The following is a 20,743-nucleotide window of genomic DNA, read 5'->3' as shown; positions in this document are numbered from 1 at the left end:
TTTCCAGGTCCCCATTTGGTCTTCAAGATACTGTTCTTTCTAAAACAAAAGTGCCTTATACATTGCGTCCAGCTTCCTTTCGACAAGATCAGTCGTGTGTCAATGCCAGTAGGATTGAGTCACAGAATGTGTGTTTGTCCAACCTATTAATGAAAGATGTGAGCTGTGGCACGGTCCCACACATTTGTAGGCCCCTCTTCTCTTAATGCATACTCCAACTCTTGTACTCCTGTTCCTTCTCTATTGGAAAATTTGTTTTGCTCATTCTGTGGGGGTATTAGTTATGCACAACTTTCCTTGTGCACCTTGTGCCTTTTCCTGCACTTGATTTTCACCTGCTTGCATGAACTCCCATATTTGCTGTAGATTCCTGGTTTCAAAGCTGGCTGGCCTACAGCCACCTGTCCTCCTTAGCTGTTCTCCACACAGATTTCTTTTTGTTTTGTTTTTTTCTTCTCGTTACACATAATTTTAAACGCTATCATTTTGTTTGATGGAAACATATTATTGGGTGACATATTCATGTAATGGTATGGCGTGTGAAATTGTTCTTGGCTTTGTCAATGGCCCAAACATTATTGTTTCCAATTTAATAAAGACATGAATGAATGTCAATATGTTTATTACAAAATGTGCAATATAGATTTAATACTTTGCCTTGAAAAGGACCAACACGTGTCGTATCGACTACAGAATAAAACACTATGAACATTGTGATTTGACTTGACTCACTATAATGTGCATGTGACAGCGCGTGTTTATGGAACATATTTGTTGTTTCTTTGTCAAACCTTAGGTAGGGGTAACCTCAAGTTCCATATTAACCGCAGCAGTCCAGGAGAGCAACATTAATAACTTTTTTGTGTCAATAACTTTCTAAGCTACAGCGCGCCTCATCCTGGTTACCCCAAACACATACACCCCTTATCTGCACACACAATTCAAAGTACTTGGCGTCTTTGCAGCTCATGGACTTTTGCTTTGTTATTCTCTTCTAGTGCAGTTATTTTTTAACAGGCAAAACCAATTAAGTGCCTGGACTTCAGTATTTTTCTGCTTAAATTAGGAGTATATATACTTCCTAAGGGCACTAAATTCTTAATAAATAGTTGGATCATTTCACCTTTCGACCCTCCATTTTATTGCCAGGAGTTTAACAAGAGACATTAAACTAAGTAAGAGGGGAATGCTAATTTTTTTTCTTTTCAGTGCGTTCCTTTACAGCCTCTTATTTTTTTCCCTGACAAGCTGTTCCAGTCGGGTAACAAGTAGGGGGTTAAGACCACTGCAGTATTTGTACACCTCTGAGATTATCAATCCACCAAACACCAGATCTTGGTCTGATTTGCCTAAGAAACCTAATAGTGGATCATTCCCAGATGAGCCCACACAGTCTAAAACCGTCCGGAGTCTAGATGTATCTCCAAAACCAAACACTGAACTTCTTCATGAGATGGTCCGTAGCTAGTGTTTCAGGTCATCTGACCCGGACAATGAATCTGAGGAATAAGTCTTTAGGGAGCCAGGAGGACAGCTCCGGAGCAAAGCGTTTATATTGGAAGTAACTTAAACAGAACAACACCAGTTAGAGTACCGGTCCCACACCTAGAAACTGTTCTCCACTATTTAGCGTGTTATAAAAGATCAATTGATTTAGCCAAGTTCCTTTTAATTGTATCTCACTTTAGAGAATCTTGATCTCCAGGAAGATTAAGCCATCTGGACCCATTAAGGAGGGGGGGGGGGTGAGATTAAGATGTCTGTTTGCCTTAGTGGGATTGTCTGGATGTTTGTCCACCCATGTGACATCTCAACCTCCTTAAAGATCCTCCATTGGTTTTGCAATTTAATCCCACCTTTTCAAAATAATCCCTGGACTCCTTGTGCTCCTGTATTGTGGAGGATCAACTGGATGGAAAGGATTTTCTTGAAATCCTGACATTTCATGCCTGACTCATCATTAGCTAGAGCCCCCTGAAACCCCCACCTTCACCCCCTCCAGTAGTGCCTGAGCATTTGTTGCAGGATGTTGCAAGAAGAAATATGCAGCCCTTTCTGGACTATGGGTTCATTCTCCCAATATCAAAAAGGATCACACTATTCTCCTTTTAAGTGTTGCCCCACTGTTCATATTTGTTCTCTTCTAACATACCAGCAGGTAAAGCATTGGCACTTCTGCGTCTGCTTTGTTCCCTTCAGTTCTTGTGTCACTGCATATGGTGCTTGGACAACAGGAAGGTTTGCTTTCGCCAGGGCCGAAGTGCTCCCAACAGTTCCTTGCCCCTTCTGTGTGCATATCTCCAGCTCCGCAGGACAGAAAGAGAAACCAGAAGATTTCCTATTGAATCCTTCACAATTACGATGTACAATTAGGTCTTACATTTTCTTTGCATTATATTAAAGCCTTCAGATCCTGGAAGAGATTATTTGTTACTCAGAGTGGATCTAAACGGAGGAAACCTTTCATGGCCTCCATTGCACATTGGCTTATCTGTTGTATTCTACAGCATCAATACAATCCATCCTTATGACTTTTTTCACTCCACAGCATCTGTAGGCTTTCCTCTCCATATGACAAAAACAGCCATTTAGACTATAAGCACCACCTGTTAAGTATTTGTTCTAAGTGCAAACTGGTTGGTAGGATCATTTTGAACAACATTCTTTGCTAAGCCGGTAGAGATTCTATGCCCACAGTCTGTTTTTCTTTCTTCAAACTGAAATTGAGAACTTGCTCACCTTAGTGATTATTGTACTTTTAGTCTACTTTCTCTAAGACCTCCATTCACCATATCTGTTTATTTTTATTGGCAGGCACGTGGAGGATTGAGAGTGGGGTAGAGAACGAAACTGATGTCTTGCTGGGACATGGGCATCAGGAAGTGGGTTAGGCTTAGTCGCCTTTTATATTTTGTGGACATGTGCTCCACTTTTCTATCTTGTCAGTACAGTCGCCCCATTAGCTTTTGGGGAGGGCCACTAAGAATTAGGAGTACACAAGTCAGGATGATGATTGTTCTAGCATGCAGCTTCTGTGGCATAAAGAAGGCTAAGCAGGAACCAAGCAGGGCTCTGTAGTGTAGAAAAGGTGAGTCTTTGCTCATTTACAGGTAAGTGAAAAAAATAGGATACTCGGAAGGCAGCCACCGGATACATGTTCCCATCCGGTCTTTTCCAACTGACAAAGGTAGAACCCCCCCCCCATAAGCATTCCACTCCACATTCTTAATGTTCCACAAGTGCTTAGCAATCAAGGAAGATGCAGCAATCCTGAGCGAGTACTTTAAACACCTTTACCCACCCTTGGTGATCTTGCCCACCGTTTTCCTGAGCAGCTAGGTGATTGGTGTGTCCTGCCCTGATCAGACAATGTCGACTTCTACAAGAAGGCCTGGAAGAGTTCCACCAAATGCCAATGTACTAGTAAGTGCACAGGCCTTGCTACTCATCCCTGATGAATTGATATTAAAGCACTATTGAATACTTTATCTCAAATTTGTATTTTGTTTCCCACCTGTTCATTCTATTGTGAGTGGCATCTCTGTGCCGGTAACCACATTGAGGAATGATGTTTCTGTCCATGATCATGCGGAATCGCAGTATCTGTAAAAAATCCTATATTGTCAACATTCCACTACTAACTCTTCATTGGGAATTAGTATCTCCCATTATCTCTGGTGATTCAATCACCCTTCTGCTTTTTGTGGCACATACAGGCCCCCTCAAATGAATAAGTAAAAAAATGTGACTGTGTATATTGTGGTGTGAATTCTGCTGAAGGGAGATCCTGAGCAGTAGTCTTTATTTTTAGGTATATGTTTTATTGATCAGCGCACTGGTCTACACATTCTAGTGTCCTAACCTGGTCTTTTCATACGTCTTGAAGCATTATAGTTGTAACTGACGCAGTTTGAGATATTGACATATCCGCATAATGCTTTTCTGAGGTTTCCTTCATTTTATTTACTCAGGGTTCACTAGCAAGCAAGCAGAGATCATTGAATCTGCATTGATAAAGATCATTGACACCAACATGGAAGGGGTTTACAAGGATATGGTGACCAAAGCACAGCAGGTAAGTCATATGCAATGATGGTGGAGGAATGCTCAGGACATTCAGTTCCTTAAACTCCTGGACTACTTTTATATAGGCAGGATAGATTGTGTGGAGATTGACGTTTTTCAGTGCTCTGTTTATGCATGTCCTCAGGAAATAAGGGGATGTAGCATGACTGATAAACAAATCGCTGATTCAAGTGCTGAAGGCTGAACATTTAATGTTAAACTGACTATTTGTCTTTCTTTATTGCATCACGAAAGATCATGGGTATTTGACATTCCTTAACAAAATCTGAAACGGTAGTGTTTATTTTAATATTATTTTTTTCAGTTTCATTTTCTAACTGAATAGACATTATGAAAAAACATACAAATATGTTGGAGCTGGGAGATATATATTTTCAAAATCGATATAGGATACGACAATATAACATTGAGATATGATGTGATATGGTATTTATAACACGCCTATACACAAGTGTTTCAAGGCGTGACGAGGCAAGGGAGGGGAAACCGAGGGAGTACAAAGACAGCGATCTTAATAGGCCTAGTGACACTGAGATTGCACAAGTGCAGGGGAGGGTAAAAGTGCCGGGGTGGGGGGGCAAGTGCTAGACACAGGATAAAAACAAGTAGTGCAGTCAGCAGGGGGCAAGTGCAAGGGTAAAAGTGCAGACACCAGGTGTCTAATAAGTGCAGGTAAGGAGTCAGTAGGGTTGCATATACAGACCCAAGTGCAAGGGTTGCCAGAAGGCAGTGCAGGTGTGCAACTGGGCAGGCAGGGACCTGGACCCGAATTCAGAGGGTATCCAGGTGACCAGTGCATTGTCAGACAGTAGATCAGCAGTGGAGAGGAAGAGAGAAGGCGGAAGCAAAGAGGAAGGTCTTGATGTGCTTCCGGAGCCAGAGATGGTTCTGCTCAAGTTTCAGAAAGGCAGGGAGGCTGTTCCAGAGAGAGGCGCCAGCCGAGGAGAAAGACCTGCCCCCAAATTGTTGCTTGGAGAAGCAGCTGACCCTCCGGGAGTTGGAGGGTGAGGAGTAGGAAGATATTTCCGAAGAGAGAGTTGGAGGTATTGCGGACCAAAGCCCCAGAAGGCCTTGTTGACAATGCAGAGGGTCTTGAACTTGATCCTTGCAGCCACTGGGAGCTAATGGAGGGATTCCAGGGCTGGAGCGATACAATCCCTGGGTTTGAGGACTTGGACAAATCTCGCAGTCCTGTTCTGGATGAGTTGTAGAGGCCGGCAGATTTAAAAAGAGGCTGTTGCAGTAGTTCAGCCTAGAGAGAACCAGAGATCTAGCGACAGAGAGCTTCTGAGGGAAGGTGAGTAAAGGAATAATACCTCTGAGGAGTTGCAGTTGGTAACTTGACTTCTTAGAGACGTCAGAAATGTGAGGAGAGAAGGCGAGTGTGGAGTTGAAGATGCCCCAGAGGTTTTTAGCCTAACAGGTGGGAGAACGAAGAGGGCCAAGGGAGGTTGGCCAGAGAGTGACGGGAAAGAGAAGGTGCAGGTGTGCCGATGAGGAGGATCTCCGTCTTACTGGCATTAAGGCAGCAATCATTGTCGGCACACCACTCCTGGATTTCAGGGAGACAATCGGGCATGAGAGGGGGAGAAGAGGCGGCAGAGGGGAGCTTGAAAGCGAGCTGAGTGTCGTCTGCATAACACTAAAAGTTGGTGCAGAGAGCAGCAATGGGGTGGGCGAGAGGTGCAAGATATTGGTTCAACAGCTAGGGGGAAAGGTTAGACCCCTGGGTAACACCACAGGTAGAGAGTGAGATAGAAGCGAGGAAGGACCCAAGTTGGACCTGTAAGAGTCGGTCTGCGAGGAAAGAGATCAGCCAGGCCAGGGCCTGATCAGTGATACCCAGATTATCACGGAACCAGTTGAGCAAGATGGCATGGTTGACCGTGTCGCAAGCAGAAGAGAGATCGAGTAAGATGAGGGCAGAGAGGTGATTAGCATCAAGGTTAGAGAGCAGGTCTTCACGGATGTTCAGGAGAGCAGTTTCCGTGCTTCTAGCTGCTCTTGGAGAAAACCAACAGATTGTGTGAAGATTATGCTGGGAGATGGCTAGATTTTCCAAGAGTTTGCCCAGGAAAAAAGTGATGGAGATCGGGCGATAGTTAGCCAGACAGGAGGAATCGACTGAGGGTTTCTTGAGAAGAGGGTGCACAAGAGAGTGCTTCAGAGGGGGCGGGTGGTGGGGTTCCAGTGGCGAAAGAGGGATTGCAGAAGTCCGCCAAGGCTGGCGCGACAGTGTCAATGTGGTCCTTGATGGTTTTGGAAGAACAGGGAAGAACCTGTTTTGACAATCAGACTTGTCTAGAAACCTTGTCAGAGGTGAACAGAGGAAAGGCAGAGAAGGGAGGAGGAGAGGTGGCCGCAGGGAGGCCAGAGGTAGAGGAGAAAGTAGAGGGAGAAGGAGAAGGAGGAAGAGAGGGTGGACAGGATTTTAGAGATTAAATGAGAAGCCAGGGCCGCGCAGAGGGCCTGGGAGGGAACAAGAGAAGTAGAGACTGCAGCAGGATTGGCCATCTCCTTGCAGATTTTAAAGGGGTTGGCCGAGTTGTTAGATGCCGCAGTGACGCAGGCTTTAATGTGGGCTTTCTTCTTAGTGAGGAGCGAGAGTCAGTATTGCTTTTGGAGCAGGCCGGCAGACCAGTTTAGAAATTTTAATAGAACACGCATCAAGGGAACATAAGAGAATCACCGACCAAATAGAAATAATTAAGAAAGAAATTTCAGAAACTAAAGCCTTGGAAGCAACAAAAGAAAAAAACTACCAGAAAATGTTTGAAATTTTGAAAGACTACCAAGACGAAATCAAATTAAGAAAAATGCGTAAATTCCATCGTGATAATAGGGATTATCAGGATGATAGAGTTTACACTTTTCAAGAGAAATATAGACAAATCAATAAATCGATATCAAGAGAGAGTACACCAAATACATCTCCGGGCAGCTCAGATGCAGAATCAGAAGGAGATAACATTAAGGAAACAGAAACGACAGAAACATCAGAAAAAACACTTGATGGACAAGGTTTTCTAAATCAGATAAGAAGGTACAAGAAAAGCAACAAAATCACTTTGCAAAAACAGGTCCGTTTTTTATTACCTCAGCAGATCAATGTACAAACACAGAATACAGGAGGAGGGGCAAGAGAGGGGGCAGTGGATACAGGCCACCCAGACGCTCTAGAAGATTTCAGACGTTTGACAAGAGCAGGAGCAAGAGAAGCAGCCAAGAAGAACAAACAGACACCTTAATTTTGAACCTGTCAGAATATCACTTAAAAACAGAAGATATAGCACTTCTAAACAAAGGTTTCTCTTTTGCTCCATCCACCAACTTTGACCAAATTAACGTGCACATAGACTTGTTCAAATTTGTTAGAAAATTGAAACTCAAGAAATTTTTTGCAACACAAGTTCCGATGTTTCATGCCAAAGAACCCGACATTGAGGATAGTGACTATACCATTAAAGATATAAGGAACATTCACCTCTTAAGTTCATTACAAGATACCACAGATCGACCGATTCATGAAACCATACAGAATCTCAAGATACAACAAACTGGTCTCCAAACGAGGGATCTCAAACTGAAATCTAAGTTTACTCCACAACTAACCACAGACAACCTGGTCGACACCTTCTACAAGGCAGTAACTAAAGAACTGAACGACATCATAGACAAAAAGAAACACAAAAGACCAAGTAAACAAGATTATGATAATTTGACCAAAGGAGAAAGAAAAGCTTTGGTGGAATTGAAACAGAATCAAAATTTGACTATAAAAGCTGCTGATAAAGGAGGAAAAATTGTGGTTATGAACAGGGCAGACTATGTAACAATGGCCGAGAACCATCTAAATACTCCTTTTTGTTATCACAAACTTGAAGGGAACCCAAAACAGAAGATCTTAAATGAGTTGCGGGAATCCATAACAAACTGGCATAGAAAAGGGCTAATCACAGATGAAGAAAGATCATTTTTAGATATGCAGCAACCAACATTACCCACAATATATTTTTTGCCAAAAATTCACAAGGCTTTTGAAAAAGTACCAGAAGGAAGACCTATCCTGAGTGGAATTGATTGGGCAACAATGAACATGGCACAGTATATTGACCATATACTTAGCCCCATTGTCACTGAGACCAAAGCTTTTTTGAAGGACACAACTTCTGTAATCAATAAATTGGCATCCATCAAATGGGAATTTGATTATATATTAGCCACATGGGATGTAAAGGCATTATACACATCCATCAGGCATGACACGGCACTTGAGACAATAGATTATATATTTTCCAATCAAACTGCATCAAAATTTCAATCAGTTAACATGCTCAAGGAAATGATACTTTTAACTTTGCAAAATAACGTGTTCATTTTCAATGGAGAATTTTATCAGCAAACAAGAGGAGTGGCGATGGGAGTAAAATTTGCCCCCGCACTCGCCAACCTCACAATGGCAATGTATGAGGATAAACACATCTATGGAGATGAAATATATCAGGATCATGTGATTCTTTGGACCCGCTATATCGACGATGTGTTACTTATCTGGAAAGGTGAACAAGAGGAGTTAGAACAATTCAAGACTAGAGCCAATAATAACCTTATGGGGATTGAATTTACTGGGATTACCAGCAAAGAACAAATAGATTTTCTGGATCTAAATATCTATGTGAAAAATAATCAACTGTTGACTAGGACCTTCAGGAAGCCTACAGAGGCTAATTCAACTTTATTTGCAACCAGCTGTCATCATTCTTCGGTTGTAAGGAACATCCCTAGTGGAGAATACATTAGAGCTCGGCGAAACTGTTCGGAACAAAAAACTTTTGAGCAAGAATGTCAACTGCTTTCAAGAAGATTTAAGGCCAGAGGATATGGAACTAAGATTATTGCCAAAGCACAAAGGAAAGCCAAAGCTCTTAACAGAGCAGACACCCTAACTACGAAAACCAGAATCAACAACCAAACAGAGGAAGTGACTTTCATTACGACTTACTGTAAGAATAATGGAATTTTAAGGAAGATCCTAAAAAGGAATTGGCATTTGCTACAATTGGACCCACACGTCAGGAACTACATTAAGGACAACCCGACTATAATCTTCAAACGAGCCAAAACCATAAAAAATGTATTGAGTCCATCTCTGCTCCCTATACTAGAAATTGGGAGTTCGAATACTTGGTTACCTAAACAAACACAAGGTTTCAGAAGATGTGGGACTTGCACAATGTGCAAATACACCATAGACAATACTGCAAGTTTTCAGGATACATATGGCATTAAGCAGCAAATTTTGGAACACATCAATTGCAGAAGTAAATATGTTATATATGTCATTATATGTTTATGTCACAAAATGTACATAGGAAGTACGATAAGAGAATTAAGGATTAGAATAAGAGAACACCTTTCAGGAATAGGGAATCCTAATTCTAACTCACCATTAGCACAGCATTGGCAAAAAGAGCATCAGTGCGATGAAAAAAGACTTTTAAAATTTTTGGGTCTAAAAAGAATAACCTTAGGACCAAGAGGAGGAAATTTGGAGCTGAAATTACGACAAGAAGAAGCCAGAATGATTTGCAAATTTAGAACTGTTGAAAAAGGTTTAAACTCTGACAATGAGATGTATTCTTTTCTCTGAAAATATTATAAATGTAGTATCCTGTTTTGTGGGTTTCATGAAAGAATTATCACCTCAGAAACATCAACACACAAAAAGGTACACATGTCCCATAACATACACACCGAAATGTACTTAGGCAGAGGCATCAACATTGATCAAAAAGATTAACATAATGATATTCGGAGGCATGATACATTGTGTCTTATAATATCACAAGACTGATTAAGACACATTTTGTCACATTACGCAAGAATTAATCAGATGCCAATACATTTTTTGGAGATACAGTAACTTGTGTCCCATTGACATGACTTGCGTCAAAAAAGGAGAAAAGGGGAGGAGTCTTCAACGATTTAGGGAGTGTCCTTGTAATAACATTTAGAATAACATTTGTTATGAACTTTGTTTGGTGTTACACACCGCTTCATTAAGACTAAAAAAGTATTAGAACATTTTGTCTTTAAAAGAGCGCAACTATTTTCGATTACGTGAACGTACGTCCAAACAAACACAAAACACAATACCGATATAGAGTTTTAGCCCAAAATATGGCGGACAATGTAGAAACAGAAGTAGGACATAGGTTTTCAGCCCCAAAATATGGCAGACAACATAGAAACAGAAGTAGGACATAGGTAACCTAGTAACGTGATCAAACAAAAGACGAGATTGGGAGACACAATCATACAAGGACTGAAAGGGACGACTTTGAGGAAATAGAGGTAAGCAGGAAAGCCCACCAGGTGGGAAAGGAATAAGGTTCACGGACATGTGGGCCTGCGTGTTTTACGACTGTAGATATAACAAACAAAAGGAAAAGGAAAAATAGGAAAGGACAAACACCCTCCCCTAGAGTTTTTGAATGCAATGTAACGTGGTGAGAACAGCATATCCTTGTAATTTCTGTGTGCACGTATTTAAAGCATGAACACAGCATTGGATAGACTTTATATAGAGACACAATCTGTGCCCATAATACAAGGCAGTTAAACGAGCATATGTAAATGCTTCCCCTACAGGGACACGGGATTTAACCCATGACTGATTCAAGCTTTTGAGAACATTTAAGAGGACGGTTACATTGGGTAAGAAATACAATGAACATAAGCATACAATAAATTATTCTAAATATACCAATGTACTCATTAAAAAAATAGGATTAACACCATTGACATATTGTTTAACAATCATGTGTTTTTATATTTTTTTCTCTTCTCGCTTTCCCACAAACCTCCTTCCTTTCCCCCCCCCCCAAACATGGCCATGTTATTATGATTTTGTTAATTATTTCTTAATTCATGCATGTGCAAACGTTCTTGTGGACCACATTGGTGTTTACTTAAATCAATTTATTATGCACTGTTTTTGATATTACTTGTCATTTGTTGATACCAGCCCTGATTTGAGAAAGACGTTGGTTACGTTGAAACACGTGTCATCACTAAAGGGCAACAGTTTTCTATATAAATATTGGTGAATCAAAACACAAATCTTGTGTGGTACCTTATTTCCTTCTCCATCTGTATGGAGTAAAAACAACTTGGGCGCATGAGCAACACATAAGGGTAACACTTTGTGTTATGGTCTTTTCCTAGTGGAGTAGAGGAATCATAGGACTCCACGGTTACCCTAATTACACATGCGACCTTAACTGTATGAACACAAAAGATAAAAAGGGCGCAGAGTTCTTCGACATTAGTACCAAAAAATAGATTCCTCACTTTTTTGCAGTTTGTCAACGGGTGCACACAATTCCAACCATTTCCTCTCAGCCACCGTAGGGTGGCTAGAAACCTGCGTTTAAGGGTGACATGGTCTGAGTCATACCAGGAGTTGCACTGGGAGGGAGGGAGGGAGTGAGGTAGGGAGGGAGGGAAAGGGGGAAAGAGGGAGGGTGGGAGAGATGCACAGGAAGCATCCAGGTCTCCAAGGAGGAGGAGATGAGTGGTTGAGGAAGGAGGAGAGGTCCGCAAACTCATAGAGGACGGACGTGATCTGACCAGGTTTCCGGTAGATAGCGATGGTAAGGGAATGGCCAGGAGAGAGAGACAGCCTACAGACAGGCATTTGAAGGAGGAGTAGGCCTGCATGGGAATGATGGAGGCAGGGATCCACTCTGGTAAGATGAAGGCTACACCCCCACCAGAACGGTTTGATCTGGGCGCAGAGAGGATCTTGTAGACATCAGGGAGAAGAGTGTCAAAGTTTGTGACACAGCTGGTCGTGAACCATGTCTCGGTGAGATCCAGGTTGAATTCTTCCAGGAGACGGCAGATGTCAGAGGAGTGTTTGACAGCCTGGCAAGAGTTGAGAGTGGTGATATGGAGAAGCTTGCCAACCTTGAAAGACTTCCGGGGAGGGGTACAAATCAGAGGTACTCCCTGCGGAGGTGTAGATGGAGCCAGGGGGAGGGCAGAAGAGGAAGGAGGAGAGGGCAAGGTAGCCAAGGTGAGGATGCCAGAGAGGTGGCAGGGTGGGGAGGCAAGGACGCCAAAGAAGGGGCAGCAGTAGAGGAAAGGAAACTGAGTGCCTTGGTAAACATTGATGACCTTAGAGGCGTGCAAGGAGGCCATTAGGGCCTCCCACCGGGTGCCTCCATTAATGGGAGAGGAAGAAAAGGGAGAGCACACAGAGACCAAATGAGGAGATCTGGGGAAGGAACGACAAAGAGGAAGTTGGTGAGGGTCTGTCTGGAGGAAGTGCTGGTGTAGGTACCGGCGATAGGGAGGCCTGATTTGGGGACTAGGATATCCTTTTTGGACTTCTTTTTACCAAACTTAGTGAGAAGGGCAGGATGGTCAATAGAGAAGCAGTTTGAGAAGATGGGAGAAACAGAGAGCACCATAAGGGATGCAGAGTTGGGGGTGAGGAGGGGGGGGAGAGGGGTGAGTGTGAGGAGTGGGAAAGAACAGTAAGGGAGGGGAGACAATGGGGATGACACAAAGGGGTGTGTGCAAGCAGACGAGATGACAGAACAAGTAGAAAATAAAAATAAACTGAAATGAGACAAAGTACTCAGAAGGAAGAGCACAACAGAACACAAAGTATGATGAACAGCAATCAAGTTAGCCGGGCATCAAGAACAGAGCAACCATAGACAGTCGACGAAAGAAAACCTAGAAGAAGGAAGAGAGCAGCGGAACACTGAGCAATACACAGCAAAAACAGAGCAGTCGTTGAAGAAAACTAAGAATAAGGAAGAGTACACCAGAGCTACAGAGCTACAGAGCAAAACGCCAAAGGACAGCGAAGCGGCAGGGGAAGGTGAGGGCCTACAGGGGAGCAAGGACGCTCATAGGGGTACGTGGGTGCTGGCGAGCTGGTGATCGAGTGGCACGAGGCATACGCGATCCGAGGGAACGCGCTGACAAAAAGGATGCGCAGATGCGAGCGTAGCCAAGGATGGTGGTGCGATGAGCCCACGCGATCAAGGATTGTGTGAGACCACATGGGCAGTGGGCCCGCAGGTGTGATTGTAGCCACGGTTGGAAGGGGCGCTGAAGCACACACGATCACAGAGTTGCAAAGGACCACGCAGGCTAAGGGCATGCAGCGTGAACAGGCAGAGTGGAAGGGGCGCAGGGGCACACGCTATCGAGGAAGCCAAGGATGGAAGTGGCACGGAAGCACGCACAATCACAGTAGTGCGATGGCCGTGAACGCGCAGTGTGATCGAAGATTGCGAGGGACCACGCAAGTCGGGGGCACGTAGCAAGAGCGAAGCCAAGGATGGAAGTGGTGCGGAAGCACACACGATCAAGGGTTGCGAGGGACCACGCCGGCAAAGGACGTGCAGCGTGAACAGGCAAGGAAGGAAGGGTACAGGTGCACACGCGATAAAGGTTTTTGATGGGCCACGCAGGGAGAGGATGCAGGGAGGGGGCAATAGGATGGAGGAGGCAAGGGGGAACAGGAGGAGGGGTAGGAAGGGGCAGCGCATGTAGGAACAGGGAAGGGGGTGAACCCAGCAAGGTCAAGGTGCAGAGGCGCAGGTCGCAGGGGTGGGTGGGGGGACTACTTATACACACATTACATATCCTACCATTTTTTTATTTACATTTTCATATTTACACAGCTGTGTGTATCTTAAACAGGAAGAGGAACCCTGTATTTGCACTTTATTTTGATCAATGTATTATAAATAAAGGTGTTTGTGACATCTCACATGTAGTTGGCGGCTTACAACTGAGCATTTAACCCACATAAACAATATTGAGATATATATTGTATATTTCCATTCAGCCCAGGAGGAAGAAAAGAATGTTGAGAATGGATGTTGTGTAATTAAAATACATTAGACAATCTAAAACAGTATACCACTCGGATATTGAAGTTTGTTAAGGAGGACTTTTGCTTGGGGAGCCATAGCAAAGGAAGAGTGTGTGGGGAGATTCTTGGTAAGATAATGTTTGTGACCATTACCTCACTCAAGTCTGCTATTTGTGTGTTGTGGAATGGCATTCAGTTGTAAAATCTAGTGATGGCAATTTCATTTTTGTCTTCAAGGGCAGACTAGAATTAATTGGACCTACCTTTACAAAGGATATATTGGTATTTGTCAGGCCTGTTACTGCCATTTTACTTACGATCGGCTTTGGTTTTATTGGCCGGTTGCATGTTGTGGGCAACAGGGTTATTTTATTATTATTATTATTATTATTATTATTATTATTATTATTGGGATATTTATTTCGCGCAGGCTTAGCTTCGGGAAGCAGTGGAGTTTTGAGGTTGTGTGGATTGAGAGCTTGTGTCTTTAAGTGGTACATTCTTGTATTCACAGTAATTTTAGAGTTGTGCAATTTTGGTGAGTCACATTCAGCCGGTAATTTATCAGTTCTAGTGATAGACCTTGTTTGTTTGGGGCCAAAGCACTTTGGGATCCAATGTGGTGCGCTAAATATATCTTTAGAAGTGTTGGCATGAACTTCCTCCTTCCCAGTATCCTCATTGAGGAAGGCATGGTATCGCAAGGAGGACAAGGACACAAAAGGTAAAAATCGCCAGTTTTATTTACTTCAAAAGGGGGTTGGAAGAACACTTGGCGTATGGGCACACTCTGCCATGCGAGTACACATGGGCTAGCTGGTTCGGCTCTCCAGAGCCTGCTTGGCATTCACATAGTTTGTCTCAAATTTCAGGGTTTTGAACACAAAAGTTCCAAGCTTTTCAGCACAAACACATAAGTTCCAAAGGAAAATGTATTTTAAATAGGTATAGGCCCCCTCAACTGGGTCCCATCTTCTCACTTTCAATGTCTTTACTTGGTTCTCCTCTTTCATGCTCAAACCGTTTCACTTTACTTTCTTGGGGTTCCCTTTCCCAGGCTTTATTCTTTAGCGTTTGCTATGCCTTATGGTATTCGTAGGCTTTTACAAGATTTAATAGTTCGCACAATCTTTTCAGGCTCTCTTGTCTTTAACAAAGGAATGTCTCTCAATTTCTGGGTCTCCCTCGTTCGGGCTCGGACCCCTTTCACAGTGCACAAAGTCTTTCGAATGGGCGTACTTTCGTTTTCCGCCGGACCACTCTGTTACTTTATTTTACAGTTCAATTTCACTTTATTTCAAAAAGAACTTAAAGTCCCATAATGCCTTTAATGGGCCTCTTTTATTTCCTGCTTTCTTTCTCAAAATCAACGCTCATATTCCCGCTCCAGCCACACACACGCTGACCGGGATTTCCTCTCCTGCCATGACGAGCAACTTCTCTGGAGCTCTCTGTGTCAAGGTCAGGGTCTTCCCACCTGCCCCTGAGGTACCTGGGCTTCCTTTCATATGCACAGGGGAAACAGTACTTCTGTGAACACAGTCAGCAGGATATGATCTGCCCTCTCTGGCTCTTGGAAGGCACAGCCCCTCAGCCCTGCTGCAGCTCTTCAACAACACAATTTGAGAGCCTTGGCCCTCCGCTCCCTTCCAGACTCTTCAGGGTTCTTTCAGCACTCTCCTCTGCTCTTCAGCTCCTCTGGTCCACACTGCATCCCCAGCTCGCCCAAAGTGGGTCTCAGTGCTCCACCTGTTCTGACAGGTAGTGTTAATTGGAGTCGGGTGTGGGTGTTTGAAAAGGGAGCCCTGACTCTACCTGTCCTTGCAATGGGACAAGATGGAGACTGCCCATAGGAATCCATAGTACATTGGTTCCTATGGGCAATCTTCGTAGCTCTATTGCTCATCTTCGGCCCAGTGGTTTTGACATAGGGAGGAAGTATGGGAGTTGTAGTTTTCCCTAATGATGGAGTGAAACTCCTGTAAGTGTTTGTCAGGGTGAAGAGGGCAGATGTGTGGTTGTAGGGGAATGGGATTTGGATGATAATGTCGCTTAGTGACTGTGGGGATGTCGGGTAGGTGTTTGTCAGAAATGTGGGAATACTGCGTCTCTCCAGAGGGCATTTCTCCAACTGTCCCCAAGGACCCCCTGCTCAGGTGATCCTCCCGCACTGGCCCACCCCCAGGGTCTGGTTCCAAAGGCGATGGCCGCGACATGGCCACCTGAAGAAAGAATCCCTGGGGTCTATAAGTGAGAAAGCCCTCAGGTTTCTCACACCTTCCATGGCGCTATTTGGAGTATGTTGATCACTGCAAAGTATCACCTTCACAGGATGCTCAAGTGAACACTGAAATGCGTGCTCTCTGTCTGCCCCCTCGGGCTGCCCGCCTACTCTCTCGCTCTCTCTCTCTCTCTCTCTCTCTCTAGTGCACACACTTACTATCACTCTCGCAATGTTTATCACTCACTGTCTCTCACAAAAGCTTACTCATATGCCCTACTATGACTCACTGGTGGAAACCTCGAAGAAGCAATCTGTGTAATCCGGCAGACTGATGACTGGGGGCGGAGAGGATCTGTTTTGGGATGTTTTGGCCAGGTCCATCTGTAGGCTTGCCTCCCGCTAGAAGACCAAAGACAAAGTTGTTATGGTCTTTTACACCCATAAGTATATATGTATTGGATTCTGTGAGCATAATTGTGTCCTGGTGAATTAGTAATGAGGTAGCTGTTTGCTGCTAGACAATGAAGCCCCTCAGAGCACTGTAAATCGAAGAATGATCCATAAATGGTCCTGGCTAAATTCTAGCTTTATATTAAATTGCAGAGAAATTTAACTCCAGCAGGGATTCTACATAAAAGCAGGACCATGTCAACAGAATGCAGAAATCAAAACAAATATTTGATGAATAGGAGCAAAGCACAGCCATGGTTCATCGGGCATCTCTGTAAACAGGAGCTACCTCTTAGTAGCAATAAGAATATGTATACGGTGCTGCAAAACTAACTTCCACATTGGATGCAAACTTTAAGCGCAAAGACACATTTGAGAGCAAATCTAAGCCATTTAAAGACTATAAGATCTAAACATAAAATGAAGATCATTGTGACCAATCCAGGTTAATTCGTCGCCTCTCCCCAAGGGGAGCAACCCCCTTTGGGACTAGTGAGTTGAGCCCGCTATGCCAAAAAGGGTAAGAGGGATCCCATTGGGGTGCCCCCCTTTTTTGGTGACAGACAATCCCTAAACAGGGAAATATATATATATATATATCTCCCTTATCCCAGGAATCCACTAGCTTTGTGGGTAAGATGGGAGTTAACTTGCATAATGACTTATCACTTCACACACCAATGGCTGATATGATTTCTGACCCCTTTCAGGCACCGTCTTCATCCCAAGATGAAAAATGGGCAGACAGTCCACTGCCTCGTTGTATGAAAGATAAGGGACATCATGAGTGAACCAGACAGAGTAACCAGAGGAGCTACAGACATGAGCAGCACTCGCAGAGCGACACAGTAAGACAGAACTCCTCCTGGGAGGAGTCGCAGAGGGAGACGAGCCCATGCCCGGCATGGCAGACGAGAGCAGAAGCAAGCCTGCTGAAAGTACGGGTCCCCTGCCGAGATGCAGACCGGAGAAGCCCGGTCCCAGAGGGTCTCTTACTGCAGGGTATGCCCAAGCATAATGGTGCCATGATGAACCAAGGCCAAAAACCCACAGGATAGCCGCGAGAAGGGATGTCTGCTCTGTCGCACACGGAAACCTCCAGAAGCCGGAGACAAGTAGCTGCGTTGATCGACCTGAACCCAACACGGAGGAGCACTGTGAGCGCAGAGAGACGGTATGTGGTCGTTCCTGGGAAGCAGGCAAAGGGCTGAAAATCCAAATCAAACTCAAGGCGGTGTGAGAACAAACCGACCCCAAGCTGGGGTGTGAGCAACAAGGCCCCAAGCTGAGGCAAGAGCAAAGGGGCACCAAGGTCGGGTAGAATAGACCTGACTTCCCACCACACCTCCCCCGGGTGGGTTGAGAGAATCCAAACATGGAGTGGTGTGAAACCAGAGACACCATGGAGGGGTAAAAGCCAGACAACAGTAGAAAACACCACAAGGTTCCCTGGAGGGTAACCAGAGCAGGTCTGTCTGGGCTTATGAGCCAGGAGGTCCCCAATGAAGGAGAAGGAGCAAGACTAGGTCACAGTCCCTGACTGACCAGGGAGAAAGAGAGACTAACCAAAGACTGATTTATCCCAGGTGGGGAAGTTGGAGGAGACATTCGCTGGCACCTTGGGTGGAACTGCATCAGGCGAGAAGCCCTTTTTTCTGATGGTCATTATGGTGGGTACTCTTGGTTAAATTAGGTTATTTTTAGTTGTATAGCGGTAGGGACAGGAATCCGGTTATAATAGGTTTTTCTGGACAGCAGACTTGGATTATTTTTGTAAGACATCCTGACGAGCACCCTTTTTGACTTCTTAACCCTTCTCTCAGAAAAAGAAGTAGTATAGGCGTAGTATTGGGTTTTGTGTCCAAATAAAAAGAACTATGTTACTCAAAATGCAATCTTGTCCATCTCCTGAGTGTGCTTTACCACATCATCCAAGCAAAAATATATTTTCTCCGGTCTAGTATTGAATCTGTTCAACACATTCAGGAGTTGTTTCAAACGACCCCTTTTAGAAAATAAACCCTCTCCTAAACCATCTAAACCTCTTACAGAAAAAGGGTTATCCAGATGCAGAGCTTCACATGGTCTCTCTCTTGATCCTTATCAGCCCTGCAACTAAAGACCCATCACTAATACTCTATTTAGTGATGGGTTCCATCTTGCCCACTGCATCGCTACTTTCTGTTCCAATTTTCAGTGTTATGCGGATGACACCCAGCTCTCTTTCAGGCTCCCCTCAGCCACCTCTGCTCCTTCTCTCATACCAGACTGTCGAGCCGCAATTCAGGTATGGTGTGCAGCCAACGATCTTTGCCTTAATGCCGGTAAGACTGAGATCCTCCTCATTGGGACACCTGGTCCCTCCTTTCCTTTCTCTGGCCCCTCACTCTGACTGTATTCCTTCTCCTTTCTTTGAGGCTAAAACCCTTGGTATCATCTTCGACTCCACCCTTTCCTCACATTTCTGACGTATCTAAGAAGTCAAACTATCAGCTTCACCTCCTCAGAATTCTTCTTCCTTTTCTCACTTTGCCCCAGAGGCTCACTGTCTCCAGAGCTCTGGTTCTCTCTAGGCTGGACTACTGCATCTGCCTCTTTCTAAATCTGCCTGCCTCTACTCTTCAACCTTTACAACGTATCCATAACAGGACTGCAAGACTTGTCCTGGGCCTCAAGATCATGGATCGATGTCTCCAGCACTGAAATCTCTTCACTGGCTCCCTGTGGCTGCAAGGATCAAGTTCAAGACCTTCTGCATCTTCCCAAAGCTTTCTGGGGCATGGGACTGCTCTACCTCCAACTTTCTCTTCCAAAACGTCTTCATTCTCGTGCTCTCCGCTCATCCACCTCCAACTCTCTGATGGTCAGATGCTTCTCTAAGCAGAGAGTTGGGGGCAGATCTCTCTCCTCATCAGGGGCCTCCCTCTGGAATAGCCTTCCTGCCTCTCTCAAACCTGAGCAGAACCACCTCTGGTTCCGCAAGCAATTCAATACTTTCCTTTTCGCTTCTGCTTTCTCTCTTCCTCTTCCCTGCTGATGTACCCGACTGCTCCTCGCACTGGTCACCTGGATACTCTCTGAACTCGGGGCCAAGGCTACTGTATGTCCAGTTGCCCTTGCACTGCTTCTGGGCTTCCTCAGCACTTAAGCGTCTGTTCCTGCAACCCTGCAGTCCCTTCTCTCTGCATGTATGAACCACCTGCTGGCTGCACTTCTCCCTTCCCCTCCCCGCCTGGCACTTCTCCCCTTCCCTCTCCCCCCCCCACTTGCACGATCTGAATGACACAGGGCCTAATAACATTGCTGTTTTGTCCTCCCTTTGTTTCTCCCTTCTTGTCTCGTCGCACCTAGAAACACTTGTGTACAGGCGCGTTATAAATGCTGTTTCATGTCATATATTTATTGCTAAATCTTTGGAAAGATGGTCACCACTCCCTACTGGAATTCTTAGAGTTTCACCGCCTTCTTGGTGAATGCCAATGGCAGAGAGCAGTTGCTGTGTAATCCAGACAATCATGAGTTTTCCTTTCTGTTTATGCAAAATCTTTCCACAGTCTTTGGTACCCTCGGCCATCAAGTTATACATTAGACTGTTCGGCGGTGGGTATGTCGGGTACTAGATTAGACTGGTTTAAATCCTTTCAATGCAAACATTCCGATTGTTTAAATCTGGCTGGTATTCAATCTGATTTTTCATTTCAACTATGAAGTATGGCATCCCCCAGGGCTCCATCCTTTCTCCTTTATCGTTTTTTTTTGCGAAGCCCTTCTGTGACCTGCTTTCCAACTTGGAAATTGGCTATAATTGCTATGCAGACAAGCCCCCCTCCCCCCCCCAACTTTAAAAAATAAACTTTCAGGTGTCCCCTCAGTCAATTATGTTCATTTTAAGAAATTTTCTTTTTTAAATTAAATCCCGATTTCCTCAGTTTTAATGCTAGCAAAATAGAACTGGCCATTATTTCTCCTCGTGCAAATCCGAAATGACTTCTGCCTCCACTTTTTCGGGTGTATTCTTTTATTTTTCTCTCCCAGTTCTCCCAAAAATAAATACCGTAGGATCCGTTTTGACCCCCATTTGG

At 44.3% G+C, this 20,743-nt stretch overlaps 1 protein-coding gene across 2 annotated transcripts in view; it reads left to right on the top strand.

Annotated features, from left to right (window-relative positions):
• MCUR1 (mitochondrial calcium uniporter regulator 1) overlaps window positions 1-20,743 on the top strand; it is a 595,058-nt gene that overhangs the window by 117,149 nt on the left and 457,166 nt on the right. For both annotated transcript variants that reach the window (XM_069613550.1, XM_069613549.1), the window contains exon 3: window positions 3,972-4,075. In XM_069613550.1, the coding sequence (XP_069469651.1) occupies window positions 3,972-4,075 (104 nt within the window). The remainder of the gene's footprint in view (window positions 1-3,971; window positions 4,076-20,743) is intronic.

The sequence above is a fragment of the Ambystoma mexicanum genome, chromosome 5p (assembly GCF_040938575.1).
Source record: "Ambystoma mexicanum isolate Mex_15411 chromosome 5p, UKY_AmexF1_1, whole genome shotgun sequence".
Classification (NCBI taxonomy): domain Eukaryota; kingdom Metazoa; phylum Chordata; class Amphibia; order Caudata; family Ambystomatidae; genus Ambystoma; species Ambystoma mexicanum.
This window is presented reverse-complemented; position numbering and strand designations above follow the sequence as displayed.